The 21,266-nt window shown below is 27.9% G+C and overlaps 1 protein-coding gene across 3 annotated transcripts; it reads right to left on the reverse strand.

The window, feature by feature from the left end:
• Positions 1-601: 601 nt before the first annotated feature.
• On the reverse strand, positions 602-21,120 carry LOC145190027 (telomere-associated protein RIF1-like). Of its 3 annotated transcripts, XM_090089453.1 has the most exons (26): positions 21,046-21,120; positions 20,404-20,521; positions 20,085-20,160; positions 18,661-18,746; positions 18,503-18,540; positions 18,308-18,411; positions 16,356-16,450; positions 14,821-14,911; positions 14,578-14,679; positions 13,381-13,476; positions 13,240-13,299; positions 13,014-13,098; positions 12,854-12,900; positions 12,441-12,539; positions 9,387-9,600; positions 8,956-9,060; positions 8,764-8,829; positions 8,517-8,602; positions 7,047-7,198; positions 6,867-6,971; positions 6,390-6,717; positions 5,901-6,107; positions 3,175-5,457; positions 2,402-2,518; positions 1,923-2,205; positions 602-1,480 (listed from the first exon to the last, which is right to left on the reverse strand). In XM_090089453.1, the coding sequence occupies exons 1-26, from the start codon at positions 21,101-21,103 to the stop codon at positions 924-926; spliced, it is 5,658 nt and encodes a 1,885-aa protein (XP_089945579.1). In that variant the 5' UTR covers positions 21,104-21,120; the 3' UTR covers positions 602-923. The 3 variants fall into 3 exon arrangements, with proteins under 3 accessions (XP_089945579.1, XP_089945580.1, XP_089945581.1); XM_090089455.1 differs by lacking the exons at positions 602-1,480; positions 1,923-2,205; positions 2,402-2,518; ... (3 more) ...; positions 6,867-6,971; positions 7,047-7,198 and adding an exon at positions 8,192-8,375 and having other exon boundaries at positions 21,046-21,114; XM_090089454.1 differs by lacking the exons at positions 8,764-8,829; positions 8,956-9,060; positions 9,387-9,600; ... (12 more) ...; positions 20,404-20,521; positions 21,046-21,120 and adding an exon at positions 8,122-8,375 and having other exon boundaries at positions 8,517-8,532.
• Between the last annotated feature and the right edge of the window lie 146 nt (positions 21,121-21,266).

Consider the following 21,266-nt stretch of genomic DNA (forward strand, 5'->3'; position numbering starts at 1 on the left):
ATGCAAGCCGTAGATCGAAATAGTGGTGGTTCCAAGCACAACTACACCTGTGTAATCAGTAATAGTCCATCTAATATATATTCATTTTGGCTTGCGCAATTATGCGGTCTGAAATTGATGATAGCTATATTTTAAGTTATTCATTTGAATATCCGAATCTCAATTAAATTGGGTTTTTAAGAGGAAAAAAAGAGTTTTGTCACCGACATAACTAAGCCTTCCGAAACTTGGAAGCGTAACAGCAACAGCATAACTGGCATAATTCTTAATTAAAAAATGAGTCAACCCGATTGCCTTTTGTCGGAGTAATATTTCTCAGTTGAGTCTTGTTCTATTTTCTTAACCAAAGAAATCATTGTATAAAACAGACGTGGCTTGAATAATCACATTTAAGGGAATAAAACATTAAAGGAGCAACGTGACAAGAGACAAGCCTTGTTTTTCTACTTTGAGTGTGTGAAATTTCAAAAACAGCGTGTTCGCAAGAACTTGGAGGTGGGGTTAAAGAACAGCCTAGGATGGATGAAGAGTTTTTGAGGGAAACTCATATTTGATGTAGACATTTAAAAATGAAAACTTGAAATTTAGTATGAATTTTAAACCGTATGAAGTCTTCAACACTCCCAGCAATAACTTTTAACCTCGAATCCAATCCGAGGTTATATAAAATTCTACGTTAAGAGTTAACGCTTAACGGATACTTTTTACTTTGGATAAAAATATCCGAGCTGAGGAGTTGATTAGGTTTAATTAAAAACTATCCAAAATAAATTTTAATGAACCAGGAAAAATTTTATAATGACAATAATAATAATAATAATAATAATAATAATAATAATAATAATAATAATAATAATAATAATAATAATAATAATAATAATAATTTAAAAACAATGTTAAAAGCTTGATATAAAGGGACATTTTCATAGATTCGCACTGCATCTTGTTTTTAGTTCTTCCATAGCTTTTGTTTTTAAAAAATCCAGTTGGCTCACTAATTCAAAAATGTCACAAATGTTCAATGCGCTCATATTAATTCCGGTTAAACCAAATCTTGAAGCAGCTGTAAGCTCATTTTGCGATTCAGTTTGAGTAAATGAGTCAGTTTTAAGAGCTTGGATTAATTCATCGTTAGCCAGAGTTTGTTTAAATGAGTCTATTTTAGGTACTAGCATCACTTCATTAATCAACGACCCCTCCGAGTCCTCTGCATGGACTGGTAATGCTACTTTTGATTCGAAAATGGTTTGAAAGATGTTCTCCTTATCTTCTTTTGTTTCAACCTCGGGTGTTTCTTTTAAACCAGTTGCATTTATTTCGTATAAACTATTTTCGTTAATTCTTTCGTGTGTTTTTACAATTTCAGCAACATCAGAAAATAATAATGTCGGTTTCACGTTGTCAAATCGGCGCGAAGGTGTGGTCAATAAAAAAGCTTCTTCGGTCAACGACTTCTCGTCTTTAGGAGGCGTTGAATGTTCTAAAACAAAATCACCGCTTAATTTTCCTGTCTTAATCCCATTTTCCTATCTTAATCCTATCTTAATCCGATTGTCCTGTCTTAATCCTATCTTAATCCCATTTTCCTATCTTAATCCCATTTTTGAATAGAAAACGAGAGAAAAAAAAAATCGAAGAAAATCTTTCTTAGCCGATTTGTCTCCGTTCCAATCGCGGAAACAATCCGAGAATTATTGCAACGTACACTAAAATAATTTCTCAATAGACATGTTAAAAAATTTAAGGCGCGGACAACAAGAGGGGTGAAAGTCAAATGGATTAAAGTATTAAGCCCATTCCATAATTGTCAAACACAAATTTAAAGAATGATAATCAATAGGAGTTTTTTTTTCTCCAAACACAAAAAAGTGAATTTAAACTTGCGTTAACTGGATCAAGACACAATACGCAAGATAATTTACCTGTCGGAGGCTTTATTATCAGAGGAGATTTTGGAAGACTCTTTCCTTTTGCAAAGGTTCTTAATGCATTTCTTACAGTCGTCACTTTAGGTGAACGGATAGGTAGATTTTCGATCTGAATCTCGGTTAATGAGCTTAGATCGCCAATAGTAAGAATGTTTTGTGCACGAACCAAGTGACCGATCCCACGAGAAAAAGTTAGCGAAGGAAGAATTTTTTCAATTGGTGCTGAACAGGTGGCTAATTGAGGATATATGGCAGAACTTTTATTGAATTCATTTTTCTAAATAATTTTTTAGAAAAAAAAATTACTCTTATGTAAGTATATACGGACAAAATAAAATCAAATCAAGCGCAGTTTACTTTTTTAAAAGAAGAGAACTTTTCTTGAAGACTTTATCAAGCCATAGCTTAATGTTAAAAATATAAAAGCGTAACCGAAAGTAACAAAGGATAAAGCAAAAAAAAAAACAACAAACCTTTTTAACTAGCGTATAACCCTTGTTAGAAGTGTCATCCAAAGGTTTGGCCAGATCATTAGGATCTTCTTTGATGTCAGAAGTTCCTTGTGGTAATTGAAATGTCACGTGCCTCGACTATATATATATGAAAAAAATTTTAAGTGTTTAAACTTTATATAGTTTTTTTGTTTTAATCATAGATATTTAGGATATTTATCAACCTTTTACACAAAGACTTTGCTTTCCGGAATGAGCATCATGAGCAACTGACTACCACTAAATTAGCCAGAAGAGCTGAAGAACTATTTGTAGCGGGTCATATATAAGATTATATATATATATTCAATATAAATATAATATATATTGAATTCTATTATATAAACAATTCTAAATATTTATGAGATTCCATTAAAAGAACAACTGACACCTAAAAAATCTTGTCATTTAACAGTAAGTGAATTAAAAATATATACTTACTTTGTTGATTAATTCATTACTTTGTTGATAATTCATAAATTCTGCACAGCTTTACTTAAACAAATTGATTTTATCCCCCCCCCCCCCCAAAAAAAAAAAAAAGAAAAGAAAACTTTTTTTCAATTAATTTCAAGAATTTTTATGGTAATCAAAAATTAGTAAATAAAACAAATTGCAATGTTTTTTTTTCTTTCTGTAACCAAGCTCATCATTTAAAAACAAAAAAAAAAGTGACTCTTCAAAAGAAACTTCGAAAAGGACATAAAAAATATTTCAACAATATAACAAATATAAAATTAAGTTAAAAATATAACCTTGCTTATAGGTGGTGAAGGCATATCATGGGTAAGTTTCTTTTTAAGAATTCCATTGGCAGGTGATAGATTTGGTGATAAGGTGCAAACTGATGCTGTTGGACTACTCAGACAAGAGCTTTGTGAAAAAACAACTTGACACACAGGACTACACGATGACAACAACAGGCTGCTTGAAGATTTTTTAGCATTTTGAAGATGTGTTGGACTATTAACCTTTTCACAAATCCCCTCAACATCATCACAAACTGTTTTTGAAGCATTTGGGACTAGTAAACCTGTCTCAATTGACTCAATACCAGTATTTATTTTTGTTAATTCATAACCGGCATAATTAACCTCATCTTTTTTATCAGCAATATCAGAAGCTAATGGAAGATAGAGATTATTAACAAGATCGTTATTTTGTATGACGTTATTATCATTAATTTGTTTTGCTCTGTGTTCAAAAATGCTATCACATTTTTGCAAGTCTTCTTCTTTTAAATTCTGACTGAACCCGAAATAATCATAATTTAGATTGCTATCTAAACAGATTTTTTCTTTTAACGAACTTGAATCATTTTTTTCTTCTTTCTCTATCAGAATTTCTAGAGGATTGTTAAAATTCAGCTTTTGATCACAAAGTGTTTCATGTTTTTTAATAAAAATCAAATCAGGTTTCTTTCGCTTGTTTTGAGATAATGTAAGTTTTGCTCGCTTTCTTTTTGCCCTTTCATTTGAGCCAACTTTGTTCAAAACTAGTTTTGGTTCAGGGGATTTCATTACATTTAAATCACAGGTGCTTTTTAATGTATCAAGGAACTGGTTTGAACTTTGATCACTTTTCTTGTCTTCTGAAACAGTTTTAATACTTTTTAAAGAGTTCAGTTTACTTTCTTTAATTCTCTCATTAGCATTTTTAACTTTTTTCAGTTTTTTGGTTTTTGATAATAACTTTTTAGATCGTATTTCATATGTTTTATTGATAGATTTTCCAGTAGTGAGCCATTCTTTATCGTGGCATAAATGTGATCTTTCACTATCAATCTTTTTGTGATCTCCATCTACTGCATGTTTTACAGTTAAACTTTGAGGATCATTTTTTAACATAGTGGCTGGCGAAAGAATTGAGAGCTTCATGTTAGCAGGACTTTGACTTGATGCCTGGGATGAGAGGATAACTTCTGGAGATAGTGTGTCTGTGGCATTATCTGAAAGAGGATCAATTAAAAGTGGTTCTGAATTCTTTGAATCAAATACTGATTCATCTTTACCTACACTATTAAATGGCAATTTTGTGTCACCAAAATTAGTATTCTTAAGAGTTGATGTAGTTCCAATGTCTTCATGGTTCGATTGGTTAAAGTTCTTAAATGGTTCATCAAAACCAACATTAATTTGATTTTTTGCAATAGCATTAGTACCTTTCTCAACTTCAACATGTTGCTGCAATAGTGAAGATGCCTGACTTCCAGAATCTTGAGTAAGAGAGTTTAAAAGAGTATTATCTTGTGATTGATCAAGACTGTTGTACATGGCAGGAAAATTATGACGCTCGCGTAGTTTCTCTTTTTGATGTTCAGTTAGTAACCTTCTGCGTTTAGGGGACTCACAAATCTCAATAAAATCAACTGAACTTTTAGCTGTTATCTTGGTACAACTCTCTTTTAAATGAGATGGTGAATGAAACAGCTTTTTTACAGGACTTTTCTTTAACAAGGGAGAATTAGTGTCTCGAAGAAAACTTCCAAATATTTTAACAGGTGAAATAACACAGGGTGATTTATGTTTTAAACTTGGTGATGAAGCAACAACTGAAGTATTTGAAAACTGTGTAGTATCTTCATGGAGATCCGGCGAATGAACACGATTTATAAAACTTGGTAAAATAAGATGCAATTTAGCAGAATGCTTTAAAAATGTGTCTTTCAAAGCATCAGAATAATCAAGATTAGCACTTTTGGCAAAAGTATTATTCCAAAATTTAGCAGCTCTCAAACGTAATGATTTCCTCTCAGTTTTAAAACACTCTATTAAAAGAGGTTCTAAAAACCGCAAGAGATCCGAATGGAAAACACTTTGAGAAGATATTTCAAATGTTGAGAATATTGTACTGATCAATTTTTCAGTGTTCATATTCACCTTATTGGAGTATTTTAAACAAGAACTAAGCACAGTTGACAAGGATGGTACTAATGCGTGTGACCAATCAGCAAGAAGTGAAGAGTTGTTGACTGAGACATAAAACTTTTCAATCAAATCAAGCAGCCTCAAAAAACATTTTTCATAACCACAACTTTCCTAAAGAAAATGTGCTAAGTAAAAATACTTTTTTTTTTTGTCAAACTTTAATACTGTGTGTATGCATGCTTGTCTTAACCATCAAGATATTTTTAGAGTCTCTAGATTATGCATCGATCATTACAACTACACCTCTTTAGCTAAAAAACTTTACAGCATTAGTCAGAATTTAGCTTTATATTTAAAATGCATCAAACTTTACTCTCAATATTCTTACCTAGCATATACACACCATCGAGCTAAATAAACCCATTTTACTATTACCTACATAACACTGTATCATAAGTAACATGTACTCGTGTAATTCTTGAACAATAAAAGTTTAACTACACTTCTGTAAATGATTCCATAGAACAGAACTGCAGCATTAAACTTTAACATAAACAATATAAAACCTTTATTATTGTCTAAATGAAGTGCATAAATTTCTTCAATCTCCTTACCCCTTTTTCTAACTTCTGTGATATCTGGTTCAATAAAAAAATAATGACGTTTGCAAATGATTTGAAGTTTGCCAGGGGGTTTTTCCTTTTTTTGTTTAACTTTGAAGGAGTTAAAGGTAAGAGTGAATCTGTCCAATCCACACTTCCAAGTGAAACAAATCCCATTTCTATCAGAATATTCAATGACTTAGCATCATTAATAAACCCCTAATACAAAGAAGATTCATGTTACGATATTAGAACTTATTATAAAAATAATTTATTAGAATTTACACATATGGATGTTTTGAATTATACTTACAAATGCTTATTATTTACCTTAAAAACTTATCTATTATTACAATAAAAAATATCCAACGAAAATCTAATAAATTATTTTTATAACACTTCAAAAAAACTATAAAGATTATTTCTATACACATTCATTATTATTAAAAGATTAACTAAACCTGTGCTAATTAATAATAAAAAAGTTAAAAGAATTGTTACATTCAATAGAGTGCTGACACAGGTATGAACATACGCAAAGAACTCTTCCAGAGCAAGGTTTACTTCAACGCCAGGAAGGAGGTTCACAGATCGAGAGAATGCTTCGTAAAGCTCTGTCCAAACTTTCAACAGCTCTTTTTTTGTGCCTTCATTTAGTTTGTTTAAGGAAATATGTTTTAGTGGGAACACTAGGGCATCTAACAATGTAGGAAACTCATAATTTAAAGAGCCACCTTGATTGACATCTCCTGTTCTACATATATATTCCTCAAGCAAACAGCATATTGTACTCCATAAGCGCCAGCATATGTCATCAGACTTAATTTTTCTAAAAAAAAGCATTCATTATATGAAAACACATTTTATTTTCAGCTTAGAAACCAAAGATTACAAAAAAAAAGTTAGTATATATTTTATTAGAAGTATAAAGCAAATATATTTAAGGAACAAAATAGTTAAAGTAGATTAAAATAATACTTCACTGCATGTACAAGCATTGTGAAAACAAATTGAACAGACTGTAATTGATTGCTTATTCCTTGAAACAAAACAGTGATCATTCGCTCAAACAAAATGAAATACCTATGAAACAAATACAAGAATTACATCACGCCTTCTTTAAAGAGAAAATTTTTAAAATATCAAAATTAGAGATACCTTTCCTGTTCCAAACCACCATTTTCAAACATTTTTTTATGCAATAACATTCCAATTATAAACAAAGATGTTAGGCCTGCATCATTGGTTTGACATTGGAAGTCTGGGTGGCGCAAGTGTAGCGTAGCTTCAGGAACAATCAATAACACTTTCTAGAAACACAAGTATTTTAGAGTATTTAAAAAAAAGTTTTAACTTGACTGTATTAACTTTGGTCACTGATATCAGCAGAAAATATGCTTCAATGCTGACTGATATCTGATGTAAAAATCAATTACAGAGGTAAAAAGCTCAAATTCTTAGTTGCTAATTCTTAGTGCAGCCCCCCCCCCCCATTTTATTTGAGCTCCCACATGTTGACATTTATATCAATGAGAAAAGCTCTCAACTGCTGTTATTGTGCATTTGAGATAACATGCATCTGCACTGCATCAACTAAACATCAATAAATTAAAGAACATAATATAAAGCAATTTAAAAGTGTTTTGCTCATGTCAAAGAGGTGCTGCCAACAAGTTCTGTGTGTAACATACTGGGTGCGGCAATAATTCAGACGAACTTTTAGAGAGGTTGCATAAACTAAAATACTTGGAATTTTTGCATTGCAATGTAAACAAAAATAGTTTTGATTTAAAAAGTTTAATAGAAGCAAAAACAACTGAAAAATTAGGTTTGATCCATGTAGATTTACCTATAAGAGAAGTGATCAAAATATCTGGAGTGTCTTAAAGTGCAGTTTAGAAGGTAAAAAAAAAACAAAAAACATGATGCTGAAAGGGCTCAGATTCCAACTCATGTAAACAAAAAAGTTGAAAAGAAGTTCACAAAATGACTTTACCATGTCCTTCAAGACTCTAAAGACTCTTGGGAATTTTAGAACTGTCAGGCCTACCAGTCAAGACATTTGACAGAAAGACTCTAAGCTTTCAGATTGAGCAATCAATCATTTTCTTAATTGTTTAAAAATCAATAGCTCATTAATTGTCAAAATTTTCTCAGATGAGAAGCTATTACCATTGTGTCATCAACAGAAGAAATTATTGATTTATTATTCAGAAAAGTGACAGTGCCCCACCTGTGTGCCATACAAAGCATTCTCAACCAATAGTGATGCTAGATGTTGTTGTTGTAAATGGTAAAAAAACGTCCACGCATCTATATTAAAGAGAAGAATAAAGCGAATGCAGAGGTATACATAAGCTTTTTGAAAAAGCATGTGGTACCATGGCTCGATAAGACCTTCCCAGACATGAACTATGTGTTCCAACAGGATGGAGCTCTAACCCATGGGCCAAAAGACCCAACAAGTCCACAAATCGTTGTCTCACCCTGTAATTATATGATCAAAAATGCCAATTTTTCTCTATAACATTAATTATGTTAAAATTTATCATTTTTTTAAAAAAATCTCCTACTAATTAACAGTTTTCTACATAAGATAAAAAGAAAACTACAAGAAATAAAACCAACCATGATAAATATGACACTACTTGTACTCTGTTCCCATACTTTTTTAATGCCGAGAAGAAGCTCTTTCCAAAGCGACTTGAAATGATCTTTATAGTTTGTAGAAATTAAAAAGGTAAAAAAATCTAATTCTTAGAATAAGAAAAATGTTAACAAAACTCAAATGCACTAAAATTTTTTGAAAAAAGATAATTAAGGCAAAATGAAAGAGGTTTATGACTACACCAACTGAGAGAACATCAAATAATACCTCCTTCATGATTGATGTCTCTAAAAGCTGAAAACAGAGCTGTCCACAGTTGAGTTACATCATTTTCTATAATATTAATTTATGACACTATTTATTATCTAGTCTAATTAAAATGCAGACTATTTTTGCATAGGACAAGTTGTACTTTTTTTTTCTCCGAAAAAATCAGTTAAAAAAAAAGAAAAGAAATACCATTTGAAATTGAATAACTCTCAGTAGCATTCATAACAAATGAAAAAATCTTTGGAAAATGGTTCACTAAGTTTGCCTCATTTAATACTGGTCCTTTAAAAAGCTCTAAAAAACAAGACTGCAGTTTTAAAAACTTTATGATAAAATATACATAAAAAATTATATTTTATATCCAAATACCATTATCAGGTTTAGCAAAAGTTAATAATAATAATAATAATAATAATAATAATAATAATAATAATAATAATAATAATAATAATAATAATAATAATAATAATAATAATAGTAATAATAATAATATTAATAGTTAAATCTCATAAAATTGAAGTAACCAGATCTTCAAAGTAATAGACAGTATACAATATAAATTTTTTAAAAATTCATCATCAATTATTAAATTATTATTCATATTTAGCTTTATCAGATACCCAATTTTAATGATTTCGTTTTAATCCGATCCTCTTGTTTTGTCAGCAACTGGATAAGAATCTCAGCTGCTAGTATCTTTGTTGAAGTAGAAAAAACATATGGAGTATGATTTCGTGAACGACGTCTAACAATTTGTTCTGAACCAGCATTTGGAGATTCTGGTTTATCAGTAGATTCTGTACTTAGATATACGGACAGCAATGGCAGGATCAACTGAATAATTAAAAGCCTCTAATTAGTTTATATTCTGTTCAAAATTCTGTTTTATATACTAATTCTATTTAGATAAACATAAAAGGCTAGAAATCATAATTTAAAAAACACACAAAAAAAAAAAAAAAAAAAAAATAGAGAAATTTCATTTTACATCCAGTATAAATTTTGTGATTAATGAAGTTGACAATGAATAAAACTTAGAAAATTGATAATTGATGATTAATGACAATGATGAAGATAATTATGTTTAACAAGGTGGTTTGTAAAATATATTTGTTGAAAGCGTGCAAGGATTAATTATATTTTTTAAATTTTAGATAAATGAAATGGGGCTTAGGATTTTAAGTATGCCTTAGGCAGGGAGGGGAAAGGGGTGGGTAGCTTTGAAAAAAGAGTTTTACCCAAATATCATTGAATTTTTTCTAATTTCACTTATAAGTTATTGAAAAAATATATATTTAATATATATAGTAATTATGTTTACATTTATTATAATATAGATATTGAGCATATTTACTCATATTTTAGTCCACTGAAAATTAACTTTTTTTATTTTAAATAAAGTACTGCAAGAGATGCTGGTCTTTTAAAAAAAACTTAGTTTATCTCAGCAGTTTAAAACCAATTAAGATAAAATTATAAATGAAATGTAAGGGATGGCTTAAACCATTATTAGAAGATAATGTTTAAAATATATTGTTTCATTGCAGAAAAGATTTAATAAAGACAATTACAATGAGAGATTACATCTTTTGGAAACAAAATCTGGACATATCCCAGAACATCTCAGGGAAAAGAAATTGGTTCTCATTCCCAAAACAGATTGATTTGGTAAACTAATAATGCTTAGTTGGTTTTCAGAACACAGTTCCTTGCTGAACTTTATGCACTATTTTGGTTTGAAATCAAACTAAGTCTAAAGTGGTAATTAGTGAGGACAGAAGGGGAGGGTTTATTCTAGCAATAGTTATGGATAGTGACATCATGCTGGTGAACCGATTCCAAGGTAAATTTGCGGCAAATGATACAACTAAGGCAACATTTCATAAGCTTTTTATTCTAGTATGCTTTTTTTTTGCAAATATTATTCTTATTTACAACCACTTTTCCAAAGTCAATTGCCAATAACTCAAGGAAATGTAACTTTTAAGACAATGTTAAAATTTTATATTTGCTTTATGTCTGTCTAATTTTTATTAATACTTATATTATTATTCATTAACATTTCTTGTTTATTTCATTTTTCATAAGTTAAGAAAACTGCTAAATCGATGATTTTTAAGTAAAACGATCTTTTTTCACACCTCTAGATATTTGATTTTAAAAAAATTGTTCACTTCCTAAATTTCAGTGATTAATGTCTCACAAAAAGAAAGCCAAGGAGACCAGGGGTGCACTGGAATAATGACAACAAGAATCACATTTTATGTTGCTTCTCAGTGATGAGAAGATCAGAACAAAACTATATGCGAACAAAACTATACAGTAACAAAAGTATAAGATAGCAGTCCTGGACTACTATATAAAAACAGATAAATTGAGCTCAGGAACTGGAAGTGGTATTAAAAATTACTTTAAAGATTTATAAAAATTACTTAAAAGATTTATAAGAGATATTTGGCATATAGCAGAAACAAAAGTGTGGAATTGGATCTCTGGTAGAGCAACTTCTAACATTTTTAATGCCATTCAATATTCCAGAAATAGTTGACAAATCAAAAGTCTACAAAGCAGTTAAAGTAACACGACCAATAGTGGTATATGGTGGAATTGGTATATGATGGTTGAAAAGATATTGCCTATAATTGTTAAAAAGAAAAGTAGGAAAACTAATTAACTCATCACAATTACTAGCAGACATCTTGAATTAACCTTTCATCATATACAAACACTTTGGTCATTCTCAGCCTCTACATAAAATGCTTGATGAATTTAGGAAGGATTTGTTGATAGACCAAAGATGTGGAGAACTATACCAGTGCTAAATTCTGGGTAATTCAATAAGGATTTAGAGTGCCTGAAGATAGAACTATCTAGTCCAAGAATTGTTATAAGACTGCATGTAATATCTGTATTGTATACTTGCACAGCAAAGCCATCAATAGTTCTAAACATTTTGAATGGATATATTGGGAACATTTATGCAGTTATGTGGTTTACTGTAAAGTATTGACAATCAATTTGCAGAACTTCTGATTGTACCCAAATACAAAGAAAGTGGAACAGGTTGTGATGGAGATTATTAACAAGTCAGAAAGTATGAAGTGATATGATTCAACAACAAAAATATCAAATAAAAATAATAAATATGGGAAATTGTGCTAAATATCTAAAATAAGAATCAAAAAAGCATTTCATCTCAAAATAGTCACATTCTATATTTACCACTAAAAATTCAGAAGTATTTTTTTCATTTAATTAGGGTTTGTTTTGTAGAAATTTTAATTCTATATCATTTTTCTATTCTGTAAAAATATTGAAGTTTCTGTATCAAATATTACATATTCTTATTCTAAGCTGGTTTTAACATCATTCAATTTATAGTAGAGTGAAAAATATTGTTATTTTTTAGACCATCTTTCTGTTGTGTGAAAACTGAAATTTGAATTCAAAGGGTAAGTGTCAAGATATCAACCAATTTTCCTGAAAATGGGAATGCAGATGTGTACCCTATTGTAATTAACCCTTTGGAAAAGACATTTAAAAAAGATTTATTTATGGTTTAATGTAAAGCTGCTGCTGATCTTTAATGATAACAAAAAATGATTATCAATGTATCACATTAATATAAAGGCTAGAAAACAATTGAGAGAAATAATTGTGTATCAGGAACATACCTTTTCAACAAAAGAATTAACATTTTCATTGATGCTGCATATTAAATGCCAGTGAGTTTTTAAATTTTCATTTGCTACAACTTCATTCCGATATTTCATCTATAATTAAAAAATCTTTGAACTTATAAACAAATATGAAACTAAAACTGTACATTTTTAGTGATATATATTACATGTTATATACCGTATATACTCGCGTATAAGTCAAGAAATTTTGGACGAAATATTTACTCTAAAACAGCAATTCGACTTATATGCGGGTCAGAAAAAAAGAAATTTATTCCTAGAAATTTTTTTTTTTGGTATTTCTTATTTTTTGATTAAAAAATGTTTTATTTAATATTGATTTTGTATTGATTTTTGGATCGACTTATACGTGAGTATATGCGGTAACATACTATAAGCAAATCTACCTGTATTGGAAGTAAAAATATTTTCTCCATTCGTTTGCTAAATCCACCTGTTAAAAAAAATCATTTTTTAATAAAAGAATTAACACAATGTTTAGTAACTTTTCCAAGAAGGAATTTGTCTAGAAATACTGTTGTTCCTAAATAAAAAAGGATATTTTACCTGGAACAAGAAACACAACATCTATTAAAGTCCTCCACATATTAGTTAATGCAAGAGAAACCTCACAATTAGTTGATGCAAATGACTAAAAAACAAAAAGCTAGCTCTATTATTTTTCAACTCATACCTAAAAAATACTCCACTAAAAAATAAAGAAAAAATATCTGAATAACTATAAAATATTTATACTTTACTAACAAAAGTGTTTTAAAAATAATTATGTAACCTTTTCTGCAATCTTCAGTAAAGGATTTAATACACTAACTCTGTTCAGTTCGAAGAAAAGCTAATATAAATAAAATGTTCGTCAACATCATCAGTCATCAATCATCAATCATCATCAATAAGCTTAGAAATGTAAACCTACCTTTCCCAATAAACGCAACACACAAGTCCAAGTATTTAAAACATGAACAGGACAAGAGCCTTGTTCAAAAGATGTCTTTAAAGTTTCTGATAAGTTCTAAATTGAAAGTTTCTTAAACAAAAAAAACATTTAAAATAAATATACCACTTATGAAAAAAATAAATTAAGAAAAAATTTCTAAAAACTTCAAAAAAGTCTGTGTCAATCTAATAATATCTTTTATTTTTCCACATTTTCTTTTCTATACTGGTTACATTTACTATTATACCTTTTTCTACATCAGAATTATCATGCTCTAAAACTTATATAATCAGATGAAATATGTTCTCTACTCTTAAACTCATAAGGTAATCTTAAAGACTCTATTCTTAAACTTTTATAGTTAGATAAAAAGTATCAATGATTGCTAAAATTGTTTTAACCCTACTGGTTAAAACTGTTTTAATGAATTATTTTCTTTTTAGCTAATATTGAGTACTTGCTTTAAAAGCAAAAATATATTTCTCCTCAAGATTGTTTAAAAATCAACTCAAGCCATCATTAAGCAAATTGTTTGGAAAGTAACCCTGCACGCCTGCTGGTAGATAGTATGTATCTGGTCAACAGTAAAATACTTTTCATCTAAAATGACTAGAGTTTTTTTCTTTAGAATGCAAAGAATTATCTTACACCTTAAAAGCCACTGTTCCTTCAGATAAAGAATGAAAAGATCTATATTGGCTCTAATATGATCTTTGACAAACTTTCAACAATTTTCGCTAAAACACATTCAAGTCCCTGCCATTTTCCTTCATGATCTTGAGAAGGTTCCTCTTGATGTACACCTTAACATTCGCCACAAATGCCTTAGCAGTAACTAGAAACTTAACATTGTTTCTGGGTTGTTTTTTTTTTTATATTACAATTACTCACTGGACATTTGTGAATGTGTCTTCACATTATTGCCAGAGACCATACCAGCATAAAAAATCTTTACTACTTGTTTACAATTTTCCTTTTGTATCTTTAAATAGTATTTTTTAAGTAAAAAGTAATGTTTACAAGTTATGGAGGTTGGTTATAGAAACCACAGAAAAAAAAAAAAGCTTTGGAAACAAATTTATCTATCACCTAACCTAATTATTATAACTAAGAGCTTAGTAACATTAAAGTCTACAAATAATTATAACAATTAAACTTTACAGTTTAGTTAATTACCCCATGATTTAACTGCTCAAGTAAATAACAACTCAAAAATTCTTGCTGATTCAGTAGCAAACTCATTGAAGCTTGAATAAGTTCAAGAGTACAGTTGCGTATCTAAATGTACAAAAATACACGGATCGATCACATAAACCACAATAACATGACTAAGAAGTTTTCTTATTAGATTTTCTGCTTGATTGGCTTTTTAAAGTTTGTTACATCTCAAATTTATAAAATATTAGGATATAAAGTAACCTTAGGGACTTCACTTAACACATAACCAAAAAGATCAATGAACCATATTTTTGCTAGTTCTTCCATTTTAGCTGGGCATTGTTCACAAAACCTGAATCATAAAAATAAAATTTTTTTAAAATGCAGTTTTACACTAAAGTTTAATCAAATATGAAACTTTTATTGAAAATAAACTGAAAGTTTCATATGAAAATATAGAGGAAAACCATGATTTTTTACATTTACTATGAAAGTCTATGATAAATAAATTGCAATTAAAAAAAAAAAGTAGTAAAATTTTGTATAAGATTATGAGAAGGAAATTATGTGATGGCACCAAAAGTTTAAAGTAGTATTTCAATTGCATCTTATCAAATTTTCACTTAAGCTTAATTATATGTAAAATTGCACAAATAATCTTTTAACAAAAATAATGCAATACTGCAAAATTTTTAAGTTTAACTTTTTAAAACTAAAACTAAAAGAGAATAGTATTATATAGTTAACTTATTTATTCACCAGGTTGACTTACACAAACATTTACATACAGCATGTAATTTCATAAAACTAACTGGCCAGAATTTATAGATCTATATAATTTCAAAAAAAAAAAACTAAGGTCATAAACAGAAAATGATAGTTCTTAAATTTATAGATCTATATAATTTCAAAAAAAAAAAAAACTAAGGTCATAAACAGAAAATGATAGTTCTTAAATTTATAGATCTATATAATTTCAAAAAAAAAAAAAAAACTAAGGTCATAAACAGAAAATGATAGTTCTTAAATTTCATTTTCAAACTTTTTTTTGCTATTTACAGTGCTTAGTAATCTTCTTTTGACTGTTGTTCAAAGATTAGTATCTTTTATCTTCTTCTAAGATTAGTATCTTTTATTTTCTTAACAGCTCAGTATACTTTCTATATTCTAAGATATTTGTTGAATGATTTTTCTTTAAGCTGTGGATTGTTGACACGAAAGTATATAAAGTGTGTAAAAAAGTTTAAAAAAAATTTGATATTTGGATTTTTTTTTATTTTTATTGAGCATAACAACCTAAATTTGTTTTTTTTTTTTAAAAGTAGAGGACAGGATTTTCTACAAGATGAGTTAAAAGTTTTTCAAACAAAATTTAAAAATTTAACAAACTATCAATTAATGGTAATAAAAAAAAGTTGCAAAATATCATAAAATATGTTGAACATATTTTCAGCAAATTATATGTCAAAGCTGTTTTCTGTTGCAATTAAAGATTTAAACCAAACAAGACAGTTTGAACTAATAAATTACTGCCTCAATAATTAAACTACTTAAATTAAGTAGTTAAATTAAACTACTTAAATTTAGTTAGTAATTACTAATTTAGTTAATTTAATTAACTTAGTAATTACTACTGTAAAATTACTTATTTTTAAAAATCATAAAACTAAGTAATCTTAGGAGGTAAAAACTTTCAATATTTTAAACAAACTTTTTTAGGGGAAGAAATAAGAAAACAGAAAATATTTTTATCAGAGAGACAAAACTTAGCATAAGTAATAGAGAAATAATCTAACCTTCTCATTGTCCGTAAACCCTCACAAATGATCAGTTCAGACTTCTGTTTTTTGTTTGAAGACAGTTTCATGAATTGATCAACAACTATAGGAACCTGCAAGAAACATATATAAACACATCTGTAAATTTTTCATACTCTCTAGTTGACTGAAATCTAGCTCATTATTATTGACTTCATTTATATAATCACTGAAAAGACATGTTGCTAATTTGGCAGCAAACTATACTGTGGTTTTAGATAGGATGTTTAAATTATCTTTCAAACTTCTTAACAAATTAATGCCTATACTCCTATGCTCATAAATTCTTTTCTTTATGTTTTCATGTAACAAATAACTGATAGAATTGTTTCAATTTAAAAGCTTTGTCAACACAAATTCAATTACTTTATTTGGCATTAGGGATTCTCACAACTTAATACTCTTACTGTCGAAGGACAGTAAGATTTAACATCTACATCTACTTTTGATGCCAAGATGCAATTCAATTTCTGAGTTAAATTTTTCAGTGATACTTGATTGAAATTTTTGATCGCAAACCATGGAATTCCAATTAAGTTTCAGCACATTTACAAGCACTTTTCATCACTTGACGAAAATCAATAACACTGTTCAGCAATAAATTTTTAATTAAGTAACTTTGCCTGCTTCTTATATTTTTGGGTGTGTTGAGTTCAAAAAAATATATATAAAAAGGACAAAACACCATTTTTCCACATTTGAAGAATGAAAGAAATTCTTTTTTTTTTTTTTTGACTAATGTTTGTGCATTTTAATATACAAAAACATACAGTAAATTTAAATGAAATTAGTGAGGCAGTGAGGCTAAATGAAATTAGTAAGCCAGTGAGGCTAAACGAAATTAGTGAGAGCAGTGAGGCTAAATAGTAGCTTCAGTAGTGTTATTTGGAGAATCAGGTTTGGAAAAAATCTAGCCTCAAAAAAACTCTCAAAAAAAGCTTGAATTGGTATTTAAAATACAGATACAACTTCAATGACCTGTTAACCAGCATCACAAACTGTAACTTTGTCAACTTTGTGGAGATCCAACAAGAAAAAAAAAGATCTGGCAATATGACTGCAACTTTGTAAAATTTAGGTTTATATAAGCCAAATAAGTAAACATTTAGTTTCTCTCTTGGTTCCATTTCTAAATCCTGAAAATTAAATAAGGAAATAAACTTTCTACATTTTAATTCACAAAGATTGCAGTGCATCTTGTTTAAAATTTACATTATTACTCCAAAAAATATTTACTTGGTAATTATTTCCTAAACGCTCAGACAATTTAACTATGCATATTCTCTATTATCAGTAATCTATAGAGTTATATACAAAGATAATTATTAACTAAACTTAATAAGTAGTTATTAAAACAATTATTAAGGTAGTGATCTATTTGTAAAAATATATAGTATTTTTATTATTACATATTTTACAATACATTCTGTTTCTTGTAATTATTTCTATAACCACAAAAACAAAAAGTATAAAGTAAAGCACTAGAACTGTTATAAAAGGGTTTTTATTTTGTTTTATTTTTTAATTATTATGATTTTTCATTAGTTTGTGTTAAACAGTTAAGTTCTACTTCATAAACTCAGTACTTATCTTAGACTAAATCTTTTTCTCTTTAAAAATAAAAATAAAATTAGAACTTTAGGTTGTTATTGGTTATTATTTCATGCTTAATTGAAGAGAGTGCATTATATAAATAAAATAGTGCATAGGAGATTAAATACTTATATCATATACTTTCTCTTTTAACAACTCTGAGCTAAAAGAAACAACTTATTATGATGTCAGAAACTACCTTGCACTCAGAATGCAAAACTCTTCAAAAAGATATTGATGTCAGAAGTTATAGGTAACTTTTGACTGATTATAAAATTTTAAGTACCATAGAAAGTACATTTTAATATTATTAAAAAAATGGAAATAATAGAACTTACATATTCTTTAATATTGTCAGGAGAAATGCGCTGATTAGTGAAACACCAAAGTGTTCTGATGCAAACTGATTTATTTTCTTGTGATTCGAGATTGGAACAAAGTACTAAAAATATTACGCTTATAAACTTAAAAAAACTGGATAATAAATTTTCCCGTAATTAAAAAAAAGAAGAAAATTTGAAAGATGTATAAACCTTGAATAGTCTTTGCTACAAGTAACACATCTGAATGCCTAAAATTTTTTCAACAAAATTATTTCACTGGTCATATTCATAACAATTTTATATTATATAAGAAAAATTTTAATTTTTTTAAGGCAAACAGGACTCGTATTATAAAAAACAAATTTTACCTTAGAATTTCTTCTGATGCAAGGCATTGACCCATCACAGACAATGCAGACTCTGCTAGTGTAATACTTGAATGCTTGACATCTACCTGGATTAAATTGATTTATATTATACTTGACAAGCAAATTAATGCATTTAGTTCTTTAACATAACATGACTATTTATATTTAATCACTTAGTTGAATAGTAATTTGTCTTCTAAAACTGCATCTTTAGTAGGTGTAGTGAGCTGATGTAAGATGATTGTGAAAGGTATTTTCAAGTACAAAACTGTGTTAGCTTTGTTTTACAAAATTTGTAATGATTCATTTACAGTGCAAATTCAAATCAAACAAAAAAAAACCCCATAAGATGAGCAGCATACTAAGGTTTTTTTTTTGTTAGGTTTAAGTTTGCACAGAGCATGGTAATTTTGCAATACAAAAAAGCTTTTTCAAACAAAGTTGTGTGTTTTTGCACTTTGCACGTGGCTATGAACTTAGTAAGAAGAAAATTTTCTAATTCCATGAGCAAGACATAAAATACTATGATGCTAAATATAACGCAATTAATTTTTCCTATTTAATTTTCCATTTAAATATGCTTGCATTAGTAAATTTGAGCAGCATAATTTATGTATGTCAACAAATTTAGATAGCATACACAATAACAGTCTCTATTCTATAAAATATGAGCACATCATTTTTTTTAAAAAAAATATTTTTTCTCTATTTTGAGACTGAGTTTCCACTCACTATTCATACTGACAATTATTTTAAAATATTTTAAAATAATATACATTCTTGTCAGAAATTAATTGAAATATGGCATAGTATGCAAAAAAAATCAATAAATGGTAGGTAGTAATTTAATGTTAATTAACCAACTTCACTAGAAATTAAAAATATATATTTTTTGTAGTTGAATTTGCCAGAGGACACTTCCTTTAGTAACATCAGAATTGTAATTATCAATATTTGGATTTTCTGCATGTAATAATCAATAATTATTTATACCATATATATAAAATACCATATATATTTATACCATATATACCAAATATAAATATTTATACCATACTTTTTAAGTTTTTATATATTTAAAAAAACAAGCACTTCCCATATAAAAAAAAACCCTTAAAAGTTGTCTTTAAATTAGTAAATACAAATATAGTTTATTGCAAAAATTAGTAAATACAAATGTAATTTGATTATAATAATATAATTTAATTTTTTAATTGCAAAAATTGCAGAAACAATTTTCTACCAGGACTAATAGTATATGTTGTCTAAAAATTATTTTAAAAAAATCATAGGCAACATTCTTTTCTAATCTGCAAAAAAAAAAAAAAAAAAAAAAAACAAAAGGTGCTCAAATGGACTTAAAACTTTCATTCTCAGATTAAAATTTAAAAACTTAGATTAAAATTATAAAATAAATTAAATACCTGCAGAACAGCTAGGAGTTTGTTTATATATGTTTTCATTAAAACAGTTACAGAATCTTTCTCTTGTTGAAAATTACTAAAAAAAACAGGTATTTTATTCCAAATTTTTTATTCTTTTCACAATTTAAAACTTGATTTATCAAAAAAGACATATTTATAGAACTATTAAGATAATCTCCATGCAAAGCTTTCACATTAGGCTTTCAATGAAAAGATTTGAGAAACTCAAACTGATTATATTGAAATATCTTTAAAATAGCAGCAATATTTTTTTAAAAACAGATTTAGGTTTAATAAATACTATACAAGGATTTGTTACCTAAAAAGAGTAGAATAACCATCAACTTTCTGATTGACCTCAGCATTACTATTGCAAAGTTTTTTTAGTATACTTTCTATGGATGCAGGAGTTACATCTGCCATTACTTTTAGACTTGCTAAAACACATATGCAGGTAAGCAGGTATGCAGGTATAAATGTATGCATGCATGTATGTATGTATGTATGTATGTATGTATGTATGTATGTATGTATGTATGTATGTATGTAAGTATGTATGTATGTATGTATGTATGTATGTATGTATGTATGTATGTATGTATGCATATGTATACATTTATAAATATATATGTATACATATTAAAATACATATGTATACATTTATACATATATGTGTGTGTGTTTGTTTATTTATATATATATATATATATATATATATATATATATATATATATATATATATTTATATATATATATATATATATACATATATATATATATATATACATATATATGTAACTATATATAAACGCATATAGTTACATATATATATATATATATATATATATATATATATATATATATATATACATATATATGTAACTATATGCGTTTAATAGGAAGCAACTTTGACGACTTTAAAAGGACTACACATGTAGATAAAATCCAGTAGAATATTTACCTGACCTTAAGGAATAAATAATATTCCCGCCATTACCTATCCCGCTCTTAACGTTCATTCAGGAATGTACGGAAACGAAATTTTTTCCTAAAATTTTTTCTTAGATAGGGAAGAAATAATTTTTTGATAGAAAAATTTATATATATAAATAGGTTTTATTAAATAGCTATAAGTTTTAAAATGGTTTCATTGTTAAAATTTTTATTCTCGAGGTATCTCCG

This window comes from Hydra viridissima, unplaced genomic scaffold (genome assembly GCF_058129835.1).
Source record: "Hydra viridissima isolate aposymbiotic clone 2 unplaced genomic scaffold, HvirCarnegie_v1 scaffold_6, whole genome shotgun sequence".
In the NCBI taxonomy this organism is placed as follows: domain Eukaryota; kingdom Metazoa; phylum Cnidaria; class Hydrozoa; order Anthoathecata; family Hydridae; genus Hydra; species Hydra viridissima.